Source organism: Gymnodraco acuticeps, unplaced genomic scaffold (assembly GCF_902827175.1).
Source record: "Gymnodraco acuticeps unplaced genomic scaffold, fGymAcu1.1, whole genome shotgun sequence".
Lineage (NCBI taxonomy): Eukaryota > Metazoa > Chordata > Actinopteri > Perciformes > Bathydraconidae > Gymnodraco > Gymnodraco acuticeps.
In genome coordinates this window covers 737,605-760,527 of record NW_022989867.1, presented here as the reverse complement: position 1 = coordinate 760,527, position 22,923 = coordinate 737,605, and the positions used below count along the sequence as shown (strand labels likewise).

At 40.1% G+C, this 22,923-nt stretch overlaps 2 protein-coding genes across 2 annotated transcripts; both read right to left on the bottom strand.

Annotated features, from left to right (window-relative positions):
• Nucleotides 1–538: 538 nt before the first annotated feature.
• Nucleotides 539–2,129, bottom strand: LOC117533022 (putative nuclease HARBI1). The gene is made up of 2 exons (XM_034196663.1): nt 1,945–2,129; nt 539–1,597 (listed from the first exon to the last, which is right to left on the bottom strand). Exons 1-2 carry the CDS (start codon nt 2,074–2,076, stop codon nt 539–541), a joined length of 1,191 nt encoding a protein of 396 aa, XP_034052554.1. The 5' UTR covers nt 2,077–2,129.
• A 5,734-nt stretch (nt 2,130–7,863) lies between these two features.
• Nucleotides 7,864–15,766, bottom strand: galn (galanin/GMAP prepropeptide). Its single transcript, XM_034196832.1, has 6 exons — nt 15,657–15,766; nt 15,424–15,504; nt 14,063–14,117; nt 9,151–9,231; nt 8,786–8,857; nt 7,864–8,251 (listed from the first exon to the last, which is right to left on the bottom strand). Exons 2-6 carry the CDS (start codon nt 15,502–15,504, stop codon nt 8,190–8,192), a joined length of 351 nt encoding a protein of 116 aa, XP_034052723.1. The 5' UTR covers nt 15,657–15,766; the 3' UTR covers nt 7,864–8,189.
• Between the last annotated feature and the right edge of the window lie 7,157 nt (nt 15,767–22,923).

Here is a 22,923-nt window from a genome sequence, read left to right as displayed (position 1 = left end):
TTGATTGTTAGATGGCTACATTGTTCTGTGTGGGTTTCATAATGTAGAAGGAAAAGTTTTGCACAAAGTAATGTTGTGCACGGAACTAAAGTGTTTTTTCCAAAGTCTGAAGATTAACCCTGAATATCAGCATTTTAAATAAAGATATGTCTGTGCGCTTCATAGGTATAAGGCATTAAAATATACATGCCATTTACGGTCTTAATTGCTCATGTCAAACCATTTGCAGAGTTTCACTCAAAAACAAAAGTGATTGTATTAGAAGACCTGTGTTCATTTTCTGAACATTTGCTCTGTGCTCGTGATTGAATGATCCAAGAGGTAAGGACATTTGTCTCCAATTTGGGATTATGCAGAAAGACAATTCAGGAAAACCATGTTTGAAATCAACGGTGCACAGGTTTATTTTATTTCACCTCTTTTCTCTAAAGTGAGAAGTGGAGCTCACTAAAACAAACAAAATTAAATCAGGTATGTGTGCACATCATTTCAAAAACATAAGTTAACAGACAACCACGTTTTGCCAAAAAAACAAAGTTCATTCGATGTAATCGTGCTCTCTCAGGTGTGGTGCCATTTGGACAGGAGCAGAGAGTTGTGCAGCAATCCTGTTCCTTAGGTGGTGTCCAGGACTTTCCTGTCCACATGCTGCGGCAGGGGGAGGACTCTGGTCCCCATCTTCAGGGGGGAAGGCTTCAGCATCCTCAAGGACATCGTTCATGTCTATGCACAGATTGTGCAGAAATGCACAACATGCAATTATGTCAGGGGCAAAGCTTGGACTGACCTCCAGCGCTTTGAAAAGGGTGGCCCTCCAGCGAGCCTTCATCCTTCCAAATGCTCTTTCCACCACAGACCGAGCCCTGGAATGATGCCTGTTGAATCTGGCCTGCACCTGGCCGCGAGGGACCTTGTAGGGTGTGAGTAATCCCACTGGTTTTTCCAGGCAGGGATAACCACCGTCCCCAAGGAGGAACCAACCAGCTGGGGGAAACAGTGCCTGGCAGAAGATGGGGCTGTTTCGCAGTACTCTGGCATCATGAACGGAGCCTGGATAGCCGATGAAGACATCCAGGAATCTCCCAGTTGAGTCACAGATGGCCTGCATCTGGATGGAAGGAAACAGCTTGTAATTGATGTACTCCTTGTGGTACTCGTTTCCTGGAGGTTTGATGCGAATATGGCATCCATCAATCGCACCAGCAGCACGGTGAAATACAGGACTCTTTGCAAGCTGACAGAAGCCATCTGCAATCTCTGGCAGCTCATCTGCGGCTGGCAGGGAAATGAGGGTCTTCAGGTTGGCCTTTATCTTCCCGGTGACGTGTTTGATGATCCTGTGGACCGTCGATTTGGGAATCCCGAATGCTGAACCCACCACAGAGAGCGATAGTCCATGGGCCAAGCTGTAGAGGAGAACAAGCACCTCGATGTCTTGTCCCCATCCGTGGTCCTTTGGGGAGGAAAGCATCTGCACTAAATACACCACACAAGATCGCTTAACTCTAAAGTCCTTCTTTAGACAGGCTTCAGGGTTGGCATACACGGCGAGAATTGGGGCAGTAGCATTGAGCTGCATGTAAAGACCTTTGCCCCCCTGTAAAAGACACACACACACACACACACACACACACACACACACACACACACACACACACACACACACACACACACACACACACACACACAGCTCTGTAAACAATTCTGAGACCAAGTCAAATTAACCTTTCCTTTTTTATTCTATAAACTACTGACAACATTTCTCTGTGTTAGAATTCTACAGACACTACAGATATACACGTATAGCTTATAAGGAAATAATAAATGAATGTATATCACAATATATCTAAATATCTATTTGTATTACACATACAAAGTTCATAGGCTACTATATAAGAAATAAGGTGAAGATAATTGTTGTATTAGCAATATTGAAATGTTTACCTGCCACTGGAACATCGCTAAAATGCGCCTCAACCTTCTGCGCCTTCTGTTGGATCTTGCCATTGCACCCGCTAACAGGCGACGGATAGCAACGCAGGTCAATGCAGCCGACAGATGTGGGTTGGACACCATGACATCCGTTTCTGTTTCCTGCGGAGAGAGGGGAAGCCGTCCCAAAGCTTGCCGCTGTATTTATACCCTTAACCCTTAATGGAGGGAACTTCATTCAGCTGTGAGTGTGCCTACAGACGGAGTTCACTCCGTCACGGAGGGGGAGGGCCGAGGGAGTGGTTTGGGATTGGGCCTTAGAGAATTGGAACGGCACTTAACATGGCTGCCACTGACGTACTTCTGGGTCATTTCACTTGGTTAGGAAGGTTCCTAAACTAAATGGACTATTGGAACGCAACCAGAGTCCGATTCTGGTTATTTTGGGGAGGTGGAGATAAATCATATTGTTTGGTGGATGCAGTTTGAACCAGAGTAGCAGCATGGAGGTCGGATCGTCACCAACATAAATAAATAAGTGGTCCGAAAAGGTTAATGACAAAAAAAATACATATAGCCTTCCTCAGGCAGTGTGTTTGTACCAGGGACAGGAGACACCCCCTTGATGAGAAACTGTAAGAAATGATCGGGGAATCCCTCCGGAGTGGAGTCATGACGACTGGATCTGAATTATTTGTTTGTATTTGGTGGTTTGTCTTCCAGCTGTCAATCAGCAACTATATATCATAATCCACCAGTTAAAGGAAATACAACTAATGTGTTGTGTTATATTAGCTGTACAATTTACTATTCTTTCACACACACATACGGGTTTTGGGCCGAGGGCGACACCGTACTTCCGGTATCAACCATTTCACACGAGGTGCATACAGAATATCATAGTCTATTTCCTTAATCAATATAGTCAACTCTAAAATACCACATATATGCATTGGCATGATAATATTATTGTGACAAGTGGGGTATTCGCCTGGTGTTTCCAGAAGATAGACGTAGATGCTGCCAAAATCGACCGAAGGCCACTTTTGAGGGTCGTAATTCCATACATTGTACATCCAACAACCCACACAGCTCTAGTTTACGCTGGTAACGACCTAGAGCACACCCCTCAAGTCCAGAGATGTAATCCGAAGACATGCAGCGATTTCTTCGGTCGTTAATTCAGAAAAAAAATCTAGTGCGCTCTGCCTGGCTACATTAGCTAGCTGTTTATATTAGCACCTCCAGGATTTTTGCATTTTTTTAAGGCGTCTAGTGGCTTGGTGGAAAAACAAGGAAGGAAGCCACGACATTGTTAAAAACTCTCGTGACGGACAAATCCGTGTGGAATTAAATGGTTGCCACCATATTATTATAATGAATGAAATACTCTTGGAAATGAATGGATACGAGTGGATGTGAATCATGAGTTTACAAATCACGGACTTCATAGTGAACAAGGAAGGACCGCATTGACTTTCTGGATTGTGACAACGTGGATTTCTGTGGAAAAAGGCTTGTGCCGCATGTTGTGGATGTTGCAATTCTTTCACACACACATACGGGTTTTGGGCCGAGGGCGACACTGTACTTCCGGTATCCGCCATTTCACACGAGGTGCAAGCAGAATATCATAGTCTATTGCCTTAATCAATATAGTCAACTCTAAAATACCACATATATGCATTGGCATGATGATATTATTGTGACAAGTGGGGTATTCACCTGGTGTTTCCAGAAGATAGACGTAGATGCTGCCAAAATCGACCGAAGGCCACTTTCGAGAGTCGTTTTTCCATACATCTACAGGCAGTCTGTAAGGGCAATCCGACAACCCACACAGCTCTAGTTTATGCTGGTAACGACCTAGAGCACACCCCTCAAGTCCAGAGATGTAATCCGAAGACATGCAGCGATTTTTTCGGTCGTTAATTCAGAAAAAAAACCTAGTGCGCTCTGCCTGGCTACATTAGCTAGCTGTTTATATTAGCACCTCCAGGATTTTTGCACCTCCAGAAAAATGGCGTCTTTATAAAAAAATATATGGCGCGCGTTGCATTGTGGGTAGCTGTGACGTCACTGTGTGGGAAAGAATGGTGTTCTTAGTTTCCATACCTCCTGTGTTTTACGAGCGACTTATCAAGTAGGCTATTGGCGAACGGCATAACACATGATTAAACATGATAGTATATAAAACCATGCTCGTATCTATACAACCTATAGAAATGCAAAACGGCGTCAGTTTAAAGTAATTCTGTCCTTCATGTTTACCACATCATTTATGAGAATACATTTCTTAACAAGAGAACATAATCGAGGTGTGATCAATAACATTTCCGTATTTATTTATTTCTCCAAGTTATGTTTTTGTGTGCATCGAGGAGTCTAAACAGGCGTTTGTTAAATCATTTTAAGATTGGCTTTAATCAATTTTTGAAAATCAATTCTTCATATATGATAAATGAGAGGTAACATTTTATTTATGGTATTATTTCCACATATTTCTCTCCATTCTTCCTTCTGCCAACGGTGTCGCAGTTTCTCGTCTCTCCCGTGTTGTGCTTAGTGCGATGGTTAGCAGTGGTAGGAGAGTGGAGTTATCTTTGTATTTAGGCTGCAAGTCAACAAGAATAGATTACAAATCGCTTAAAAATTGGTTCAGACAAGAGGCACCATGTGTTACGCAGGTGTGGCGCTGATATATAATGCGGTTGAACTTTAAAGTTAAATTATTTCCGGTGCAGAGACAAACACTCGAGGTGGATGTATAAAGTACATACTGGTGTTAATAAAATATAGCGTATATCGACAATAAGAATGACAATACATACTTCCGGGTGTAAAGTATACATATAGATCCTACACATCCACTGGAGGTAGATTCTGAAAGTAAAATATACACTTCTCACTAGAAACATAATCATAAAGCATTATTATGGCCAAACTATCCTACAATTTAGGATTTTCCACCGAAAAAAGTGTTGGATTCAAGATTCAAAGGTTTTATCATCATATGCTGAGCAGCTACAGTGTAGAAATATCAATGCAATTCTTCTGACCTGAGCTCCTCCAACAATGCAACATATATAATAAAATACAAAAATACAAAATAAAAAGTAGTGCAAAAAGTGTATACATGTAATATATTAGAAAATGATATTTACAATAACAGAATATGAAATTAAATAATGTAAATTAAGAAAAAAATTAAATACGGTGTATTCCGTGGATAATAGACCCAATCACAGTGAATGTTCAAAACTACATTTGATACTTTTTATTTTTCATATCACAGTGCACATGTTTAAGTAATCATAACACAAAGCTAAAAGTTAATCTGTTTTTCCTTTCTCTTTTCAAGAGTGCTTCAGAGGATGGCTGAATTCACAAAACGTGGAGAACACCGAGAGAGAGAAGTTGGCCGGTTACTACATTTCACAAAAATACAGGACCTTGTGAAAGTGTAAAGAAACAGTTGAAGGAAATTGCTTAAAAATATGAAGTAATGGGTGTTTTGAAAATGTTTTCAAATGTGTGTTAATGTTCATTGTGTGTTATAAATTATGTTCCTGCTTCTAATCATTTGATGTATGAGTATTTATTTTCAGACAATACATTCTATACACTCTGGTACCTTTCTGGTAAGGTAGGTGCTCTGATCTGAAATGATAGATGTTCATTGAGCTACTGGCAATTGGGTGAGAGTGTCATCACCCAATTATCATATATGTTAGACAGCTATATTCCATACATTTTTGCACACATTCACAGTAAATATTTATTCAGTAAGATTGCTGTCTAACAGAAGTTAAATCCATTTCTCACTTATTCTGACAATGTACTTAACCCCAAATAAAAGAACCCCATAAAAAGAGTTGTTAAATAATAGTGAAGTCACGTTGTAATAACAATAACTCATCTCTCTCGAGTTTTCTTTTTGTGCTTTGCCAAAAGCCACTGTGTCAAGTGTCCTACTTGGGTTGCCGTACGGAGTTGTCCAATATGGCGGATCATCTCGCACATGCGCACTGCAGATAGGGCAGGGCGGCAGATCGGGTAGTGACAGTGGATGTTTCTCAATCTCGAGTAAACCTGCTCCAGAGCCACTATTTCAAGCATACTACGTCATCGAGTGCCGCCGAAGTACTGTTCCAATGTCTAGTATACTTGGAATTCTACCGAGCCCTGCGTACTTAGTTTGGAGAAATGTCCAGGCTGCACATGTGTGGACTCCGCGGTCTAACAATCCCCACAATGCTTTGCGCATGGACCAATTTCCCCAAATCTGTGGTGGAAAATGTAAGGCGGGGCCTCTCATATGACGCACACTTGCTAGCCTGTTCCACTCTTTGTTTTCCGAATGCCAGCAAGTATTCTTGCCTCGCTTCTGAAGCAAGACGCTCGGAAGACGTGTGCTACCAAGCAAGCGTACTCGAGATTGAGAAACACCCAGTGACAACCATGTCCATTGGGGGAGGTTACTTCCTGGTTCAGCAAAGGGTGTGGCCGAGCGCTGAGGACTCATAAATACTGCAAGGAGCCAATTGGGACAGATTGGGATAAACCACCTGCTTCCATGTCAAAGGGGGGATTTGGGTTTTGTCAGTGTCCTTTGTGTATTCTGTTACTATTAATTATCCCTTGGTTTCAACTTGGTTTGGCCAAGGCACTATCTGGTTTCCTTGGTTTTTCATTGGAGCAGGTCAGTTTGTTGTGTTAAGTTGATGCCATGTTTCTTTGAGGTATTTTCTGTTGACCTCTTTTATGGGCCTAGTTATTAGAAATTATTGATTTATGATGTTTTCTTTGGACTTTTGGGTAAATAAAAAACCCAGTTTATGTAAACCACTCCTGTGTCCTGTCGCCTTACTGCTTGGTCCCTGACATACTCTCTGTATGTAGTGAAGTAGAAAGTTGCATGAAAACCAGAGGCGGGAGAAGTATTCAGATCTTGTACTTAAAGGTGGGGTATGTAATTTATTTCAGAAACGCTTTTTGTTATATTTCATGGAATGCTCTTAACATCCCGATAGCAATGAATATCTGAAGTGCTTTGACAAAAAATCCATTAAAAAACGTCATCTGTGGAAGCCGTAATACTGTAAAAAGCACGACCAATCATCTGAGCCGGCACGGCTAAAATAACTGGATAGCCTACCTGCCTGTCAGCCTTCCATCTGTGCACAAACTTATCTCGTGCCCTCATTGGTCATGAGCGCGTTCGTGTGTGTTGGAGGAGGGGCTCTGTAAGGAAGTGGCAGATTTTTTCCGGTTGTGTATTTTCAAATTCTAGCGCACTCGAGCTGGTTTCTCCAAAATTACCTACCCCACCTTTAAGTAAAAGTAGAAGTACCAGAGTGTAGGAATACAAGTAAAAGTCCTGCATTCAAAATGTTACTCAAGTAAAAGTACAACAGTATTACCATCAAAATATACTAAAAGTACCAAAAGTAGTCATTGTGCAGATTTACTCCACGTGGAACTAAAGTCTGATTTAAGAGTTGATTATATTTCACTTCATCCAGATCTGTAAAGTAACTAAAGGTATTAAATAAATGTAGTGGAGTAAAAGTACACAATTTAGCTCTAAATTGTAGTGGGGTTGAAGTTAAAGTAGCATTCAATGGAAATACTCAAGTAAAGTACAAGTCTGTCAAAATTGTACTTAAGAACAGTGCTTGAGTAAATATACTTAGTTACTTCTCAGTACAACATGTATACAATCCTTTCAATTCACAGCTGGATTTTAGGTTTTATAACAAACATTACTTCCTACTAGTGAGTAGAAGTATTTCAGACATGTGTTGATTATTATGATCATTTGTGAATCCACTGTCCTCACCTACTTGAAAAACATCAGATACGTTATGTACTGTAATCTAAGTGATTAATGTGGTGATACTTATGTAAAGAAATAAACTCCAATTCAAGTCCAGTGCCATTTGTTTATTAATTTCCCTCCATTTTCTTAAATCAGATGAAAGAATACTAAGATGACAATACAGTGAGCTTGTGAACAGATCGTCCCACAGCCAGCAGACACTCGCTGACCTTTTTATTTACATAGGAGCAGACAGATCTCATATTTGTATTGGGGGGACAATCATTCAAAGAGTCAAAGAAGCAGATCTCTGGAGCCAGGACAAATCCAGCGTCAGAGTATGGATGGTGGGACAGGAAGGGGACATGTAAGACGGAGGGGGTCTGGATAGCAGAAGCATGACTCGGGCTGATGGAGGTGAGGAGTCGGGGGGCCATTAGGGGTTTGCCAGTTCATCTGATGTCACAGAGGAAGGCAGGCTGTCCAAGGCTCCCATCTCTGCAACACACACCAACACAAGTACATTATACAGACATAAGAGGGTCAGCCAATCACAATGCTCATCATGTACTCACAAACCAGCCATAGCTACCAAATATATATCTGACCATGGTGCATTCACTTAAACACTTTAGTGTCCTTTTGACAGTCAGTGTTACTGCTCTGATTTTTAAATGACTATCTCGTTTGCACTTGTGACGTTTGTAGTTTGTTCATAGCCTAAGGTTAGCTTTTAACTTCTAGCCATTGCATTTACCTTTACAAAATCTAACAAATAATATTAATATGTTAATATGTGCAGAATATCCTATTGATCAAAACGTTTAAGTATCATAAATGTTTGTTTGACACAGAGATTATATTCCGCAGTATTCCAAAATCCAATGGAAAGGTCCCATTGCCTTTTTGTCAAGGTCAATGGTAGTGGAGGAAGTCTGTGTGGTAAAGTTAATAATGAAGAAATGTTCCATTCCACATTCTGTAGCATAACCCTCACTTTGAGGAATGTTGAAGCAGAAAGCATGAGCATACCTTTAAGTTTAAGGTACGACAGGAAGTCGATGACAGTGCGGATGATGTCTCCATCTGCTATTCTCTGGGCACCTGTGGAGGCAGAGCAACAAAGGGCAGTTTGACAGGAGCTGTGCTTACAATAACATATGGGAAATGAATATCTTTAGATACCAAGATATCTGCATCAAAGAAGAAGCTTTTATTATCCAACATGGCAGAGAGTCACAGAGAAACCTGAACCAAAAAATGATATAAAGTAAATCAGCGCACCTAAGGTTTAAAACACAAATGTAGTTTGTCTTTACACAAAGAGAGGAAGGTTTCTGTTTCACAGGGCACACACACACATCTACAGACCAACAAAGATAGAAACACACACACACCTGTTCTGTAGTCCTCCTCCATGTCCCTCTTCCCAGCGAGCCCCGCCTTGTCTACGAGCGTCCTGTGTCCATCGATCCCGTCTGAACAGGGAGGATCACAGTCATACAGCACCACATGTCAGAGGTGTGAACTGCAGTTCGACTTGATTAAAGTATTACAGCTACTTGGATACATTTCCTAAATGTCCCACACTTTCAGAAGCATCACATATTAGAGACAAATACATAGAGTACACACATGACACCACTCTGCCTAGGTTTCACAAGAAGATCTAAAGGACATTGTTGTACACTTGGTTATTTCAGCATGTTATTTGGTTTGTATTTGTTTGGTTACATTTCCAAACGTGTACGGACCACCTGCAGGGCTTGGCTCATGGAATTGCAGTAAAACAGAAAAGTACAAAGCATAGAATGGACTACAGTTTTAACACACAAGGAAACGCATTTGGATAATAAAACGTAAAATATATATATATATTGGACAAGCAAAGACATGGTACAGGAAGGACTCTCGACACTTTAGTACACAGCACTAGAAGGTCTCATAGAGAAGATATATGCCTAACCAGACGTTCATTTTCCCAAGCAACCACTTAGTCCTCACCCTTTAAGCCTGTTATATCTTAACACTGATTACCACACATTTTACTTGGCTATGTTTAGCCTAGCTTAGCGCTAGCCTTGCCCTGTGAAAACGAAAACATGAAGAAATTACCATTACCACGATGTTTCACCTCAGATAGCAGCACCATAATAGAGTGGTGCAGATGTGAGTCATAAAACTGAGAATTGAGTCAGCATTTAACCACTTTCGGTTCCCTCGTTTCAAAATTCAATGGTTTTCGTTATAAGCCTGAAATAAGGTCTGTGAGTAACACAAGCTGTGTTTGTTCAATGGGAAAATATGTCAGAAAGTACCCCACGGATGACTGTCTGAAGCTATATGAGTCATAAAACAGCGGTTGCTAACAAGTGACTCAATTAAACAACTAAACGTAGCAGCCGTTAGCTTAGCGGTGTTCAGAATCCAATAGAGGTTTGCTTCTGCCGATTGCATTTAATCTTCAAAAACCATGAAAGTGGTGTTAATATGTGGAGATGAATCAGCTGAATGAAAAGTATCAGTGTCATAAATATGTGTTTGCCACATATATAATTATAATCAAGGCACACAGCTTTTACTAGCCCAAGTGTTTGCCTCTCAGCATATTATAATTATCTATGGGCTTAACACCCAATTTTGTATGAAAAATATGAGGCTGCAACTTGGACTCGGTTGCACAAGTTCCAGCAAAATGCTCCTGTTAATATATTAAAAGTAAAACCCAATGTTAAATGTTTGTTTTTTTGCTTTTTCAGAAAAATAGATGCTTAACTCTGTGACCTATTTCAAAACGTAGCCGAGGTTCAAGCTTGGGCTCACACAGTGTTTGCTGATGATGAATTCATTCACTGAACCGCAGAACCTTATCTGTGTTCTTACACTGCAGCATTACTCACCAGTCATTTAAAGTATGTGTATTTATCACATTTGACTTGATGTTACGAGTGGTCATGATGTGTGTTTGAAGAGAGCCATTAGGTGGCTTCCTCATTAGGTAAAGTAGTGCTTGAGCTGCTCCCCCTGTACTGTCTGCGTTTGTTGAACTTTAAGTCCAATTAAAATACATGACATTGAAGTGATCACAAGGGGAAAATGATTAAAACAATTTTTTAATAGTTTTGTGTTTCAAGTATAAACTACTTTTCTCCTGCTTTTCTGGACCCTCCTGATTTGGTTTTTACTTTCACACAGACTCCTGCTTCAGGAAGGGTGGGGACGAGTTTTCGAGGAGCTGTTTTTTCAGAAGGAATGGCTCTTGAATTATACTGCAGTGCCTTTTGAGACCTGACAACAGTTTGATTGAAACATGAGGACATGATTGAGGAAATCTGAATCCTCACATTTCTGACATTGAATTGCATTAATACTATATATCTTGCACATGATGTTAAACGCAGTGTAGTCCCACCTAACGCCTTCGCTAACATTCACTCTAAGGACATCAACATGGATGTGTTTGCTTACAGAGCGGAGAGAAATGCAATGTTTGGATGCATAAGCACAAAAAGCAGTGGGATGAAAGGCGCCCCCCCCCTCCCAGACGTGGGACAGAAGCAGCTAAGAGATGCGGGATGTTTGCACAGAGCAATTCATAGCCTGACACCAAGGCCCTGCAGCGGCCGTACGTTTCTATCTTACATTGAGCGACCAGCTCCTCTCTGCCTCTGGCACTGGGAGAATCCTTTATCTGAATTAGGTGATCAATACGACCTGAAACACAGGATGAGGCACAAGCAACCTTTACCTGGGCTTCACACACACACACACACACACACACACACACACACACACACACACACACACACACACACACACACACACACACACACTCATCTGGATACCCAGTGTTGACGGTAATGAGGCTGTCTTTAAATGATACGTAATGAGCTGACAGTGGAGACAGTGGACAAAGAAACAGAACAGCAGCTATTCACACAGGATGAGCTTGACCTTTCCTGTTGTAAGTTGTGTTACAAAAGCAACATTTTTTAACAATACAGGTGAGAAAAGCACAGAAATCATTTTAAAGAGATTAGATTATTATTATTATTATTATGTTCTCTGTTTACTTAACGCCGTTATATAAAGAAACGTTTTACTCAGGGTTTGAATCAAAACGTTAGTCCGTGCCAACATTTGGTTAAATATCAACTAGTTAGTTAGCTAATGTTCGGGGAGCAGGGCCACGCCTCAACAATACCTCTGATTACCTGCTAACACATCCTGCCTCTGTGGTCTCTAAATCCACGACCCACCCCCCTTTCCTTTCCATTCATCCACTCCCCTTCCTATCTCCTTTTTAACCACATTAGTAAACCACATCTCTCATCCCTTTGACCATGTATCCTTCCCTAACCCAATTATCCCTTCCTCCATTCATGTGTCCGTTCCCATTCATCCCTTCCTCCCTACATCGCTTCGACCATTCATCCCTTCTTCCCAACAACTCTTTGACATGTTATGCCTCCTTCACTTCATCCATCGTTCCTTACAACCCTTCATCCCTCCATTCCTTTATCCATTCATCCCTCCATTCCCATATTACTTAGACTCCCATCTCGCCCCTTCTACTTTGACCTTTCACCCCTCCCACCTTACATCCCTTTATCAATGAATCCCTCTCATCATTCATCGGATTTTCCCTACATCCTTTTCATCCATTCATCCCTCCTTCCCTACATTCCTTCATCCTCTCTTCCTGTCTCCCCTAATCTATTCTTCTTTCATCTGGTGCATACTTTTTGTCCCATTCTAGTTACTGTCTGGGGTCTGGTATTCAGATCTGGCAGAAACACGCCTGAGACTGAACCCCCACCCTGAGTCTCTCTCTGTTGGACTTCAGTCTGTCCTCCAGACCAGCCTGACAGACAACATCCCTCATCCTTCTTCATCCGTTACATTCAATATCTCCTTAAATTGAATCTGTAACCGACACAGTGTTGAGGCGCGGTCCTTGCTCTTGAAATGTAGCTTTAAACTAATTTGATCGCAACTCTGCTAAAGGCAATATACAAATGTAAATATTGCCAATGCATCTCTTTTATAATGAAGAAGAAGAAGATTCAACTTCTTGTCATTACGTAGTACAGGTACTATGTAACGAAACGGTTTCTCTGCATTTGACCCATCCTAGTGTTAGGAGCAGTGGGCTGCCATTATGTACAGCACCCGGGGAGCCGTGTAGGGAACGGTGCCTTGCTCAGGGACACCTCGGTAGCACTTGGTCTTGCCGGGACTTGAACTGGTGACCTTCCAGTTGCCAAGCCAAGTCCCTATGGACTTCGCCACCACCGCCCACCTAATGCTGCGTGTTTCAGTTGGCTTACAGCTCCTAAAGCCTAATACATTTGCTTCTGGCTGTTCTTTTCTCTCACTTCTCATTTGTGGTATGTATTATCATTCAACCCCTGTACATGACTTTGTTAAATTCTTGCTTTGAGACCTGAAATATAAATAATACTTGGTAATATATTCTGGAACTTATTTATCATACATTGTGTCGTTGTTATCTGAGGGCTTTGACCAATACCGATGTCCTTGTACTCTTGGGAGGGCTGTTTTTTAATAAGCTATTATTTTTGCCCTCCTGCTTCAAGTAACTTGGTTTCTTGTGTGTAGGATTGTATTTTAATTAATGTGATCCTTTGTTTTTGAATAAATGTAAAAGACTCAACAAGACAAACCAGATGCCGTGTGAGCGCAGGCAGAATGATGCACAGATAGAAGGAGCATGGAGTAAGAGATGGGGGGTGACAACATTTGAAATGTTCACAGATAATTTAGTACTAAGCCAGGACAGCAGCATTAATCATAATGTATGGATGATGTATTGAGGTCCAGGTGTTTTGCTTGTATAGCAAATGACACCTTGTCAATGATACTAATTAAGTTGTGCAGCACAAACTAAATGGATAGAAAAGATATTAGAATTCAAAGGAAAGGTAAACATAATTGGACCTAATATTAACTATTACTAAAATGTGATAATAATTTAGCAAAGAAGGTAGCATATTGTTAATTGGCAAACTGTGCAATAGGTTTTCAAAGTTCATGGCAGAGAAATTATTTGGACATGTTGGAGGCTCAACGGGTTGTTGTGTGTGTGTGTGTGTGTGTGTGTGTGTGTGTGTGTGTGTGTGTGTGTGTGTGTGTGTGTGTGTGTGTGTGTGTGTGTGTGTGTGTGTGTGTGTGTGTGTGTGTGTGTGTGTGTGTGTGTGTGTGTGTGTGTGTGTGTGTGTGTGGGTGTGGGTGTGTGTGTGTTTGTGTGTGTGTGTGTGTGTGTGCGTGTCTGCAGTTAGTACTTACGGGGACCTAACAGGTAGCCAGCACTGTTCAGTGTCCAGCCACGCTTCTCCTTCGCCTGCAGGGTCCACAGACATGATCAGAGTCATCAAAATATCAAAAATGTTCACAAGTAACAAAAGGTATTATGATTACAAAAACTCCTCTTCTACCTCTTTCTTTGTAGCCTGCCAATGGTCAGTGGTGTACCAACACACAGTACACAGGTGTATGATGTTCTGACATGTACAGTGTAGTGTGTAACTGTCTCTCTCTTTGTCCTTAGTGACCTACACATCTACCTACTGAAGTAACCCCTACCAAACATATATTTAAATGATACTGGTATTAGTATTAAAGAGGATATGTACCAAAAGATGATTTTCTATTAAGTCTGTAAAAGATGGTTAGTCTGCTGGGACTTCTCTGAAGCACAAGAATACAGATATTTTCACATATTTTGCATTATTATTGCTCTTAATGTAATTTGGATATTGCACTAGTCCATAATGCGACTTTGATACAAATACTTGTGCAACCCGAATTATTATATCAATTCACCTCTCATACACTGCTGACATAGACATTGATATTAAATCTGCTTTTAACGTCCGAATATTGTGTGGATATCAAGCATATTTTACTTCTGTGGACAACAGTCCCACACCTACCAGCACACACAGTTAATGTATACATGAGCTAATGTTTTTTTTAAACAAAGATCTTAACACTATTGACAGAAATACATAAAGCAGTGCAACTCTATCACAGTAGGAAGAAAATTCAGATTACTAACAGCAGTGTCAGCAGACACATCTGCACGGTGTTTTAATACCTCTAAAGCTAACGGTATTTATATGCTATCATTACCTGTTGTCAAATTGGTCATTTAACATTGCAAATGTTATTATTAACATTATACTAATTCCTATTCATATTTGTATTCTACATTTTAATATGCTTTTTACTTTAACTTCTTTATTTTATTTTATATTTTCATTGCACATTTGTACTTAAACTATTTTTGGTTATACAAACATCTTTATTACATGTTATGTTTTCATTGATCAATCTCATTCCTATATCTTTTATTAATTATATTTTAATGCACATCCTAACTTTAGTTCTTTATATCTTTATTTAATTAAATGTTTTAATTGCATATTCTCACGTTGACGTCTTGTTAATTTTTGTATCCCTTTTTTGTTGTATTTATTTCCTTCTAAAATGAATCAACTGCGCAAAATTCGGGATACATCAAGTATTCAGACTCTGAATCATATTATTTAACATGCTAAATATGGGTGTTTTGACATTGTAATTGCATATTTTATTTGGTTATCTCTGAATATGTTTGGCACATGCACTAAAATGAAATGTCTTACCGCGAGGACCAGACCGATGGTCTCAGACAGAGCTGCGCAGAAGATGAGCGACACGCAGAAAATCCCAAAGCTTCTCTGCATCTGAAGAGACAAAACAACATCAACAATAACAGAAAAGTATTAGAGACAGTTTCTACTGAATCTAAACATCATCCGTAAACTTTCTCCATCATTTGGAGGAAAAAAGTCAACTTTCCCGGAGAATAAGAAGAGGAAGCACAGCAGTGACTCACCTTTAAACCGACCTGTGGACTGTGGGCTGCAGCAGGAGAAGTTTAACTCTCAGTGGTTCGCAGGATCTGAGGACTCCCTCCACCTTTTATGTCCTCCACCCGGACCCCACCGCTGGGATCTGGCGTCAACAACCCCCCCCCTCTCGTTCGCAGGATGGCAGGTCACGAGCGCAACGCATAATGAAATTCAATAATATCATATAATGCCTGCCATCAACACATTTTTCTATGTCGCTCTTGGAGACATGGGATTACATTTAAAAAGGGAAAAAATACGTCTGTTCTAATTTTCTGTCCTTACCTGATGTGTGACTTAAACAAGCAGATTCATACGCCAATAAGGCATGTTCTTGTCAGTATCAGACACCCGATTTATTTTAAGTGGAAAATCCTAAATTGTAGGATAGTTATTATAATGCTTTTTGATTACACTTCTAGCGAGAAGTTTACATTTTACTTTTAGAATCTACGTCCAGTGGATGTATACAGTAGGATCAGTGGCGACTGGTCATTAGGGACACAGCCTAGTGTCAGCAGAAAGTATTAAAAATAATGATTACAACAAAATGCAAAACAAATATATAAAATATATCTTAAGATCATGTTTAATCATCTGATTCGTCTGTACATTGCTGTTTTAGTCTGTGTTCTTCTAATTAGTGTCTACAGTGTGCCTATTGAGCTGTTTAGAGCCATGTGGGACAAAACCATGCCCCTCCCTCTCACTAGAGGTTTCTCATTACTCAAATTTCCCCTCCTCGACTCCTCGGTCCTCCGGTAGTGACCCGGAAATGAATTTCAGCGCGTCATTTTGAAGGACATCTCATTTCTCTAAATGCACTTCGAGGACCGAGCATCGAGCATCGAGGAGGCTCTCTGGAGGAGCTCTAACCGAGGAGACACTGATGCGTCCTCCACGGCTCCTCCGCGGATGCATTTCCGGGAACGGTGGGAGCTATCTCAGCCAATGACAGCTCTGCATGCATCCCCTGGATATTATTTTAGTAACTGCTTTCATCGCAATGCGATGTTTACAGTGAGAACAGCTGTGAGGTCCATGCAGAAAGCAGAGCAGTGTGTATAATATATATCACTCAGTATAACAGGCCTACTCTCTTTATTTGCTTTAGTTTAGTAGGCCTAGATATCTAAACAAAGAGTCGATATTTTTCTAAGACCATTTAGTGCTTCACATAATAAAATACACAACGGCTGTAGCCTGATTATATGCTTTAGGAGCTGTAGGTGTGTGTGGTACAGTGTGTAGGTGTAGGTGTGGTACAGTGTGTAGGTGTAGGTGTGGTACAGTGTGTAGGTGTGTGTGTGGTACAGTGTGTAGGTATGTGTGTGGTACAGTGTGTAGGTGTGTGTGTGGTACAGTGCGTAGATGCGGCGGACAGACGGGTCTCAGTTGGTTTGGTGTCCTATGCTTACTTTTAATACTTGTAGGCTACAACTTTTTACCCTTAATTTCAATTCCCCATTTCAGCGACCACAGAGGGGGGGGGGGGGGGGGGGGGATATATCCAGTCTCTCATTGTGTTACGTTATTATGAGAGTGCTCTCATACTTGTTTGATTCTGAAATTGTATATTTATATAAATATATGTGTGTGTATATGTCCGCATCTGTAGCCTGTTATTGTCGCATTATACCGCACTGTCAATGAATTAAAAGTAAATATATAAGTCGTCATGAACACATCTGTCCATCAGACAGAGGGCTGCTGTGCCTCCTGTCATCATTAATGGACGTCTCTTTATCAATCAATCAATCAATCAATGTTTATTTATATAGCCCAATATCACAAATGTTACATTTGTCTCAGTGGACTTTACAGTTTGTACAAAATATCAGTATGACAATATGACACCCTCTGTCCTTAGACCCTCACATCGTACAAGGAAAAACTTCCGAAGAAAACCCACAGTTTAAAGGGAAAAATGGAAGAAACCTCAGGGAGAGCAACAGAGGAGGGATCCCTCTCCCAGGACGGACAGACGTGCAATAGATGCCGTGTGTAAATTGAAAAGATAATACATTTGCAACATTTAAAATGACCTCCCAGAGGAGAGGAGTTCTCATTTCTCTAACCACCTGCTGCTTCCCCTCCTCTCTCCTCGGTTCCCCTCCTCAGTCCTCCGCTCGCATCTCCTGTGGGCGGCACCAAGTCTCGAGGATAGGAGTCGAGGATAGGAGTCGAGGAGGGGAAATTTGAGTATTGAGAAACCTCTACTGTCTACTCCAAAAATCAGCTCCTAAATTCTAACCCTATCTCCTATTCCTTGACCTCTGAGTGAAACGTCACGGGTTAAGGCAGGGGTCCCCAAACTTTTTCCTGTGAGGGCCACGTAACTTTTCCCTTCTCTGATGGGGGCCGGGTCAGTTTGTAACAGAAAAAGTGTGACGATGGCATGGGTGTCTAAACGTAAACATTTATTGTTTTCTAGAAAGCCACACATAACCAAATATTAATAACCCTTTCCGGGATCTTCACAGAAAAAAAGTCAGGAAATAAATAATAACACTATTAATGAAATAAATAACACTATTATGAAATAAATAATAACCAAATAACCCTCTCTGGGTTCTTCACAGAAAAAAAAGTCCATTGAAAATTACTGTAACTTTCTGTTGTGCCGTGCACAATCTTAACAGGTAAAAGTTTAGCTTAGTTGTCAGAGCAGAATCTCTCAAAATAAACGTGGATTTACGTAAAAAAAAACAATTTTTTCGGGGTTCGGGTGTTTTGTTTGATTTTAAACAAACAAAGTCTTGGCTTTCAGAATATGAAACTTTATTTCCAATTTATTTATTTCTCACTCGCAATCTGCTCTTCCGCAGCGCCGCCCCCCCCTCACTCCGCTGAAATTATGAATGTAAGAGTATAGTAATCATAGATAACACTGCAGGGTCCGTTACAGTTTGTTTTCATCTGATTTCAATTAAACAAAGTCTTGGCTTTCAGAATATTAAACTTGTTTCGGCAAATTCAGATGATAAATACAACTTTGAAGCTTCGGCATAATTACAAGCGGAGAACGGCAGGCATAACAACAGCCGGTGTTTCTCGTGAGTGTTTTCCCCGGGAAACAAACACAATACACACAAACGCAAAATTACACAAGCACACACACTCGCGAGCTTCCCCTCCAAACGAAAATATCTTCCCTCGGTAGTATTTTGATCATTTGCTCCGCTAATAATCAATCAGATCGATGGATTCCAGAGAAGAGACAACTTTGAAGGCCTTTTTCTCAAAATGATGACTCGGTGACAGTCATTATATAATGTGACATATTTCGCTTAATATTTGAAGTACAAAAACAATCCTGATATCATTAGAAAGCTAGGAATATCCTCTTTCCAACAGTGTATACAACTCAAAAGGTGTCTTCGGGTCAATGCGACTGATTTCGATAGAGCAGGTCACAACATTTTGACAGGGGCTAGTCTAGGATTCGCGTGGCCAGACTAAAAATAAAAAATAAAATAAATAATAATAATTAAAAAAAAAAAAAATCATAATGCGTCTCTGGTATTGTTCAGGGGGCCGGGCCAAATGTGGAGGCGGGTCGTACCCGGCCAGCGGGCCTTAGTTTGGGGACCACTGGGTTAAGGGATAGTGGATAGGAGAATTCAAAAGGACTTAGGAGAAGAGACTGCGGTACTTTAGAGAATCCGAATGCACTTTCACTATCCGACGTGTTTATGATGCGCCAGCAGACGTCATGAATGTGCGTCTGCTGCTGTGGGGAAACTATGGAAACTACAGTTTTCTATACAGAGGACTACAACATGGATGTTTAATAAGAACGAGGGACTACTGTAAACTCATCTAGAGACTCTGCACCGTGCTCTGATGCTGTTGTTTTATGCTTTATGAACGTGGACAACAGAGAAACATATTCTTCATGACCAAAGTTGGAATTGAAATAAAAAATGAAAGTGAAACTTATGCTCGTCACCCTCTCCCTCCGGTCCACATTAATACAAATGATCCCAATACATGATTGTATGAACTATGAAAATATCTTAAAATCAATACAAATGTATTTATTATAAACGTTAGTCCTTAACATCTATCACTGTGTATATCCAACCCAGTCTCACGGCATTTCGTGTTCACCAACACGATTTTTAATCTATTGATTCGTGTTCACCAACACGATTTGCCCCTTTTTTTCGTGTTGCACAGCACGATTTTAAAAGCAATGTATTTCTACTGCCTGCAGCACGTCATTAGGCTTGTTTGAGACAAGCGAGACCTGCGCAGACCTGCGCAGTTGCGATCAACGTCTTGCTACTGCGTTGCATGATGGTTAGTCATTTTGTCCGACTTGCTCTGGAGGCTCGCCTACATGAGACGTTGAAATCTCGCGGGACAAAGACGCCCGCAGCCGAGCGAGGCGCGGCGAGGCAGCGCAGTTCCTCTCCACGGGCTGCGGAAGCTAAATGCTTGATGGGAAACGACTCGCTGGTATCTCGAGCTGAGCGCTCATTGGTGGTTTTTACCACGTGCTGCTGATGAAACTCTCCAATTGGCTCGGCAAAAGTTTGTTGTTGTTTTGTGTCAGTTTTACGTCGCCACATCCATTCACATTTTTCATCATTGTTCCACATTGTTCCAATGTTTATCATCATGAAATTAATATCTATATATGTTATACTATACTTGCACTGCTTACCGTTTTCATACTTTATATATCTTAGCATATTCATACACACTGTTCATACTGCTCACAGGCTGATATCTAGTGTATTCATACCCCTCACTGTTTATTCATCATTCAATTCATTCTATATTTTATTCTGTCTATTGTGTACATTACTTTTCACTTACTGCTTGTTGCACCTGGTTAGAAGCTAAACTGCATTTCGTTGTCTCAGTACCTGTAATATGTGCAATAACAATAAAGTTGAATCTAATCTTGAGCAGGAACAAATGTATTTACTTATCTGACATTAACGATTAAACACATGTGTGCATTCTTTATAAATGCAAACCGAGTCAAGCCGACTCCGGAGGTGGCGGTATATGCCCCTTAAAGTTGTTTGCAATCCGCCAAATAACCGAGAGAAGAAGAAGAAGAAGACGAAGCCGACTCCGAGCTGTCCGACTTCAGGCGAGCTTTTTGAGACCTCCCCCGGCTGCGATCGTCTACTCTCGTCTACTTTCGAAGCGAGCCGCAACGCGTCTCAAACAAGGCTTTTTTCTCCGGTCGGGTCGAGGAAGACCGGAAGCTGTGTGGTTCATAAAAACATGTTCTTACTCAATATCAAGCCACAGTTATTGCTTTTATTTGAAATCGTATAATTTCGGACTTTTGTTGCCGTCTGTGAGGAAAATAAATGGGGCTCAGAGCCTCAGGATACTGATATCTGTATTTTTTAAATCTTTTTTTCCTTCTAATTTGTTATTCTTTTCAAAATAACATACTGTTATTTACTCACCAATAACACACAATTATCCTTGCTTTTATTTATTGGTTTAATTCCATAATCTCGGGCTTTTTTGGCGTCCGTCAGGAACTGAATTTCAAAATAAAAATAACCGGAAACAGACGTAGGCATTTCGAGCGATTACCCAAGATCCTCAGCTATGGTTTTAAGCTCGCTTATTGGATGTTTTAGCCGCAATGCATGCTGGGATTTGGTGTTTATATGATATGAAATCCGGAAAACATTTAAAAAGAATAAAATAATACTTAATTCCGAGCGCTTTTGCTTTTCTCTTTGAAAGTCATCATATAACGGCATTGTAATACACGGTTCGGCTGCATTGTATATTACAGATCTGCCGTAGTTCTTTATTTATAGAGCCCTGATGAGAAGACCTTTGGATAAACTGAGAAAATGCCACAGAAACTGAATACTTGACGTGGATCATAAATATATTCAACAATTAAACAACATCTTCAATTTCTCTTCACACAATACGTCTCCTTGCAGTATCAACACTAATTCGGCTGACTTTTACATTTGATCTAATTCACAGATAGGTTATATTTACACCATAACGGTGCACAGCTGATATAAAAGGACTGTAGTTTTTAAAGATATTACTGATTTTCTTTTAATGTAAGAATGTAAATACTGAGTCTGAAATAGTATAGCAATATGCTGTAAAATTATGTGAAAGCATGCATAAAACTACACATCTTCAGATGTTGTACGAAAACATAAGTGTCCTACACTAATAATACAAAGTTATTATGGCTGTGTGTACCTTGTGTGCACCTCCTAGTGGTTAAAGCACGTTATTGAATTATTGTGTTTTATTTGATTAAAAAAATATTAAGAGTACATACTTTCATAGGGGGAAAGTATAAATATAGAATATAAAAAATCAAGAAGATACTATAAGTAATCTCTACAATAAAACAGTTTAGTGCAGAATGTACAAATATATTAATAGGAGGATGTGCAAAACAGAAAAACGAATTAACCTTTATTTAAACATTAAATAACAGATTAAGGTCTTCTTTTAAATAAGAAAAAAACTTTGGGGGTATCTATCTACAGATAAATATTAAGCCTGACAAAGTACTTAACGTCTAATATATTGCTTTCCTGCAATGTTAACTATGTTGAAGCACTTATTTTAACTGATATTATACATATGAATTATACTCTTATGTATGTAGATAGAATAAGAAATGTGCAGAATATGACAGTTTAATGGTGGAGGTACACACATATTGATAGATGTCTTGTAATGCACTGTTGAGGAACCTGTGACCCAAGTGTTTCATTCATTGCATAACTACACCGTAGTTGTGTATATGATATGTCAATACACCTTTGAAAATCTTGAAAGGGATGTGCAAAATAGCCATAGTATACAGTCTTTAATTAACTATTAGTAGAGAATAACGAGTAATGAATATACTTTATTACTCGTTTCCATTCATGTCAATTGCAGATACATGTTTAGTCTTCTCAAGCACCAACTATCAAATATCTCTCCTGATTGTTGGCACTTGACAATCACCTTACCTGAATTTTACTCAGGTGTAACTAAAGTCTGATTTAAGGGTTGTTTATATTTCACATAATTAATCAGAATCTGCAAAGTAACTCAAATAAATGCAGTGGAGTAAAAATACCAGGTTAACCTCTGAATTGTAGTGGAGTAGAATTACAAAGTAACAATGAGCTGTCATGTGGGTATTAATCCTGCGCATTATGGACACAAGCGATTTTCACCCATTTATTAATTATATGTTTTACATTTGATAACACCAATGTGTAGTGTCTTCGGCCA

What these genes read in the sequence shown, in the direction of transcription:
- LOC117533022 (XM_034196663.1), bottom strand. Translation starts at nt 2,076, where the DNA reads ATGGTGTCCAACCCACATCTGTCGGCTGCATTGACCTGCGTTGCTATC. An exon ending in TAGCGATGTTCCAGTGGCAG is followed by an intron (nt 1,598 to 1,944) that starts GTAAACATTTCA and finishes TGTCTTTTACAG; the next exon opens with GGGGGCAAAGGTCTTTACAT.
- galn (XM_034196832.1), bottom strand. Translation starts at nt 15,504, where the DNA reads ATGCAGAGAAGCTTTGGGATTTTCTGCGTGTCGCTCATCTTCTGCGCA. An exon ending in CCATCGGTCTGGTCCTCGCG is followed by an intron (nt 14,118 to 15,423) that starts GTAAGACATTTC and finishes TGGACCCTGCAG; the next exon opens with GCGAAGGAGAAGCGTGGCTG. An exon ending in GGAGGAGGACTACAGAACAG is followed by an intron (nt 8,858 to 9,150) that starts GTGTGTGTGTGT and finishes CTGCCTCCACAG; the next exon opens with GTGCCCAGAGAATAGCAGAT.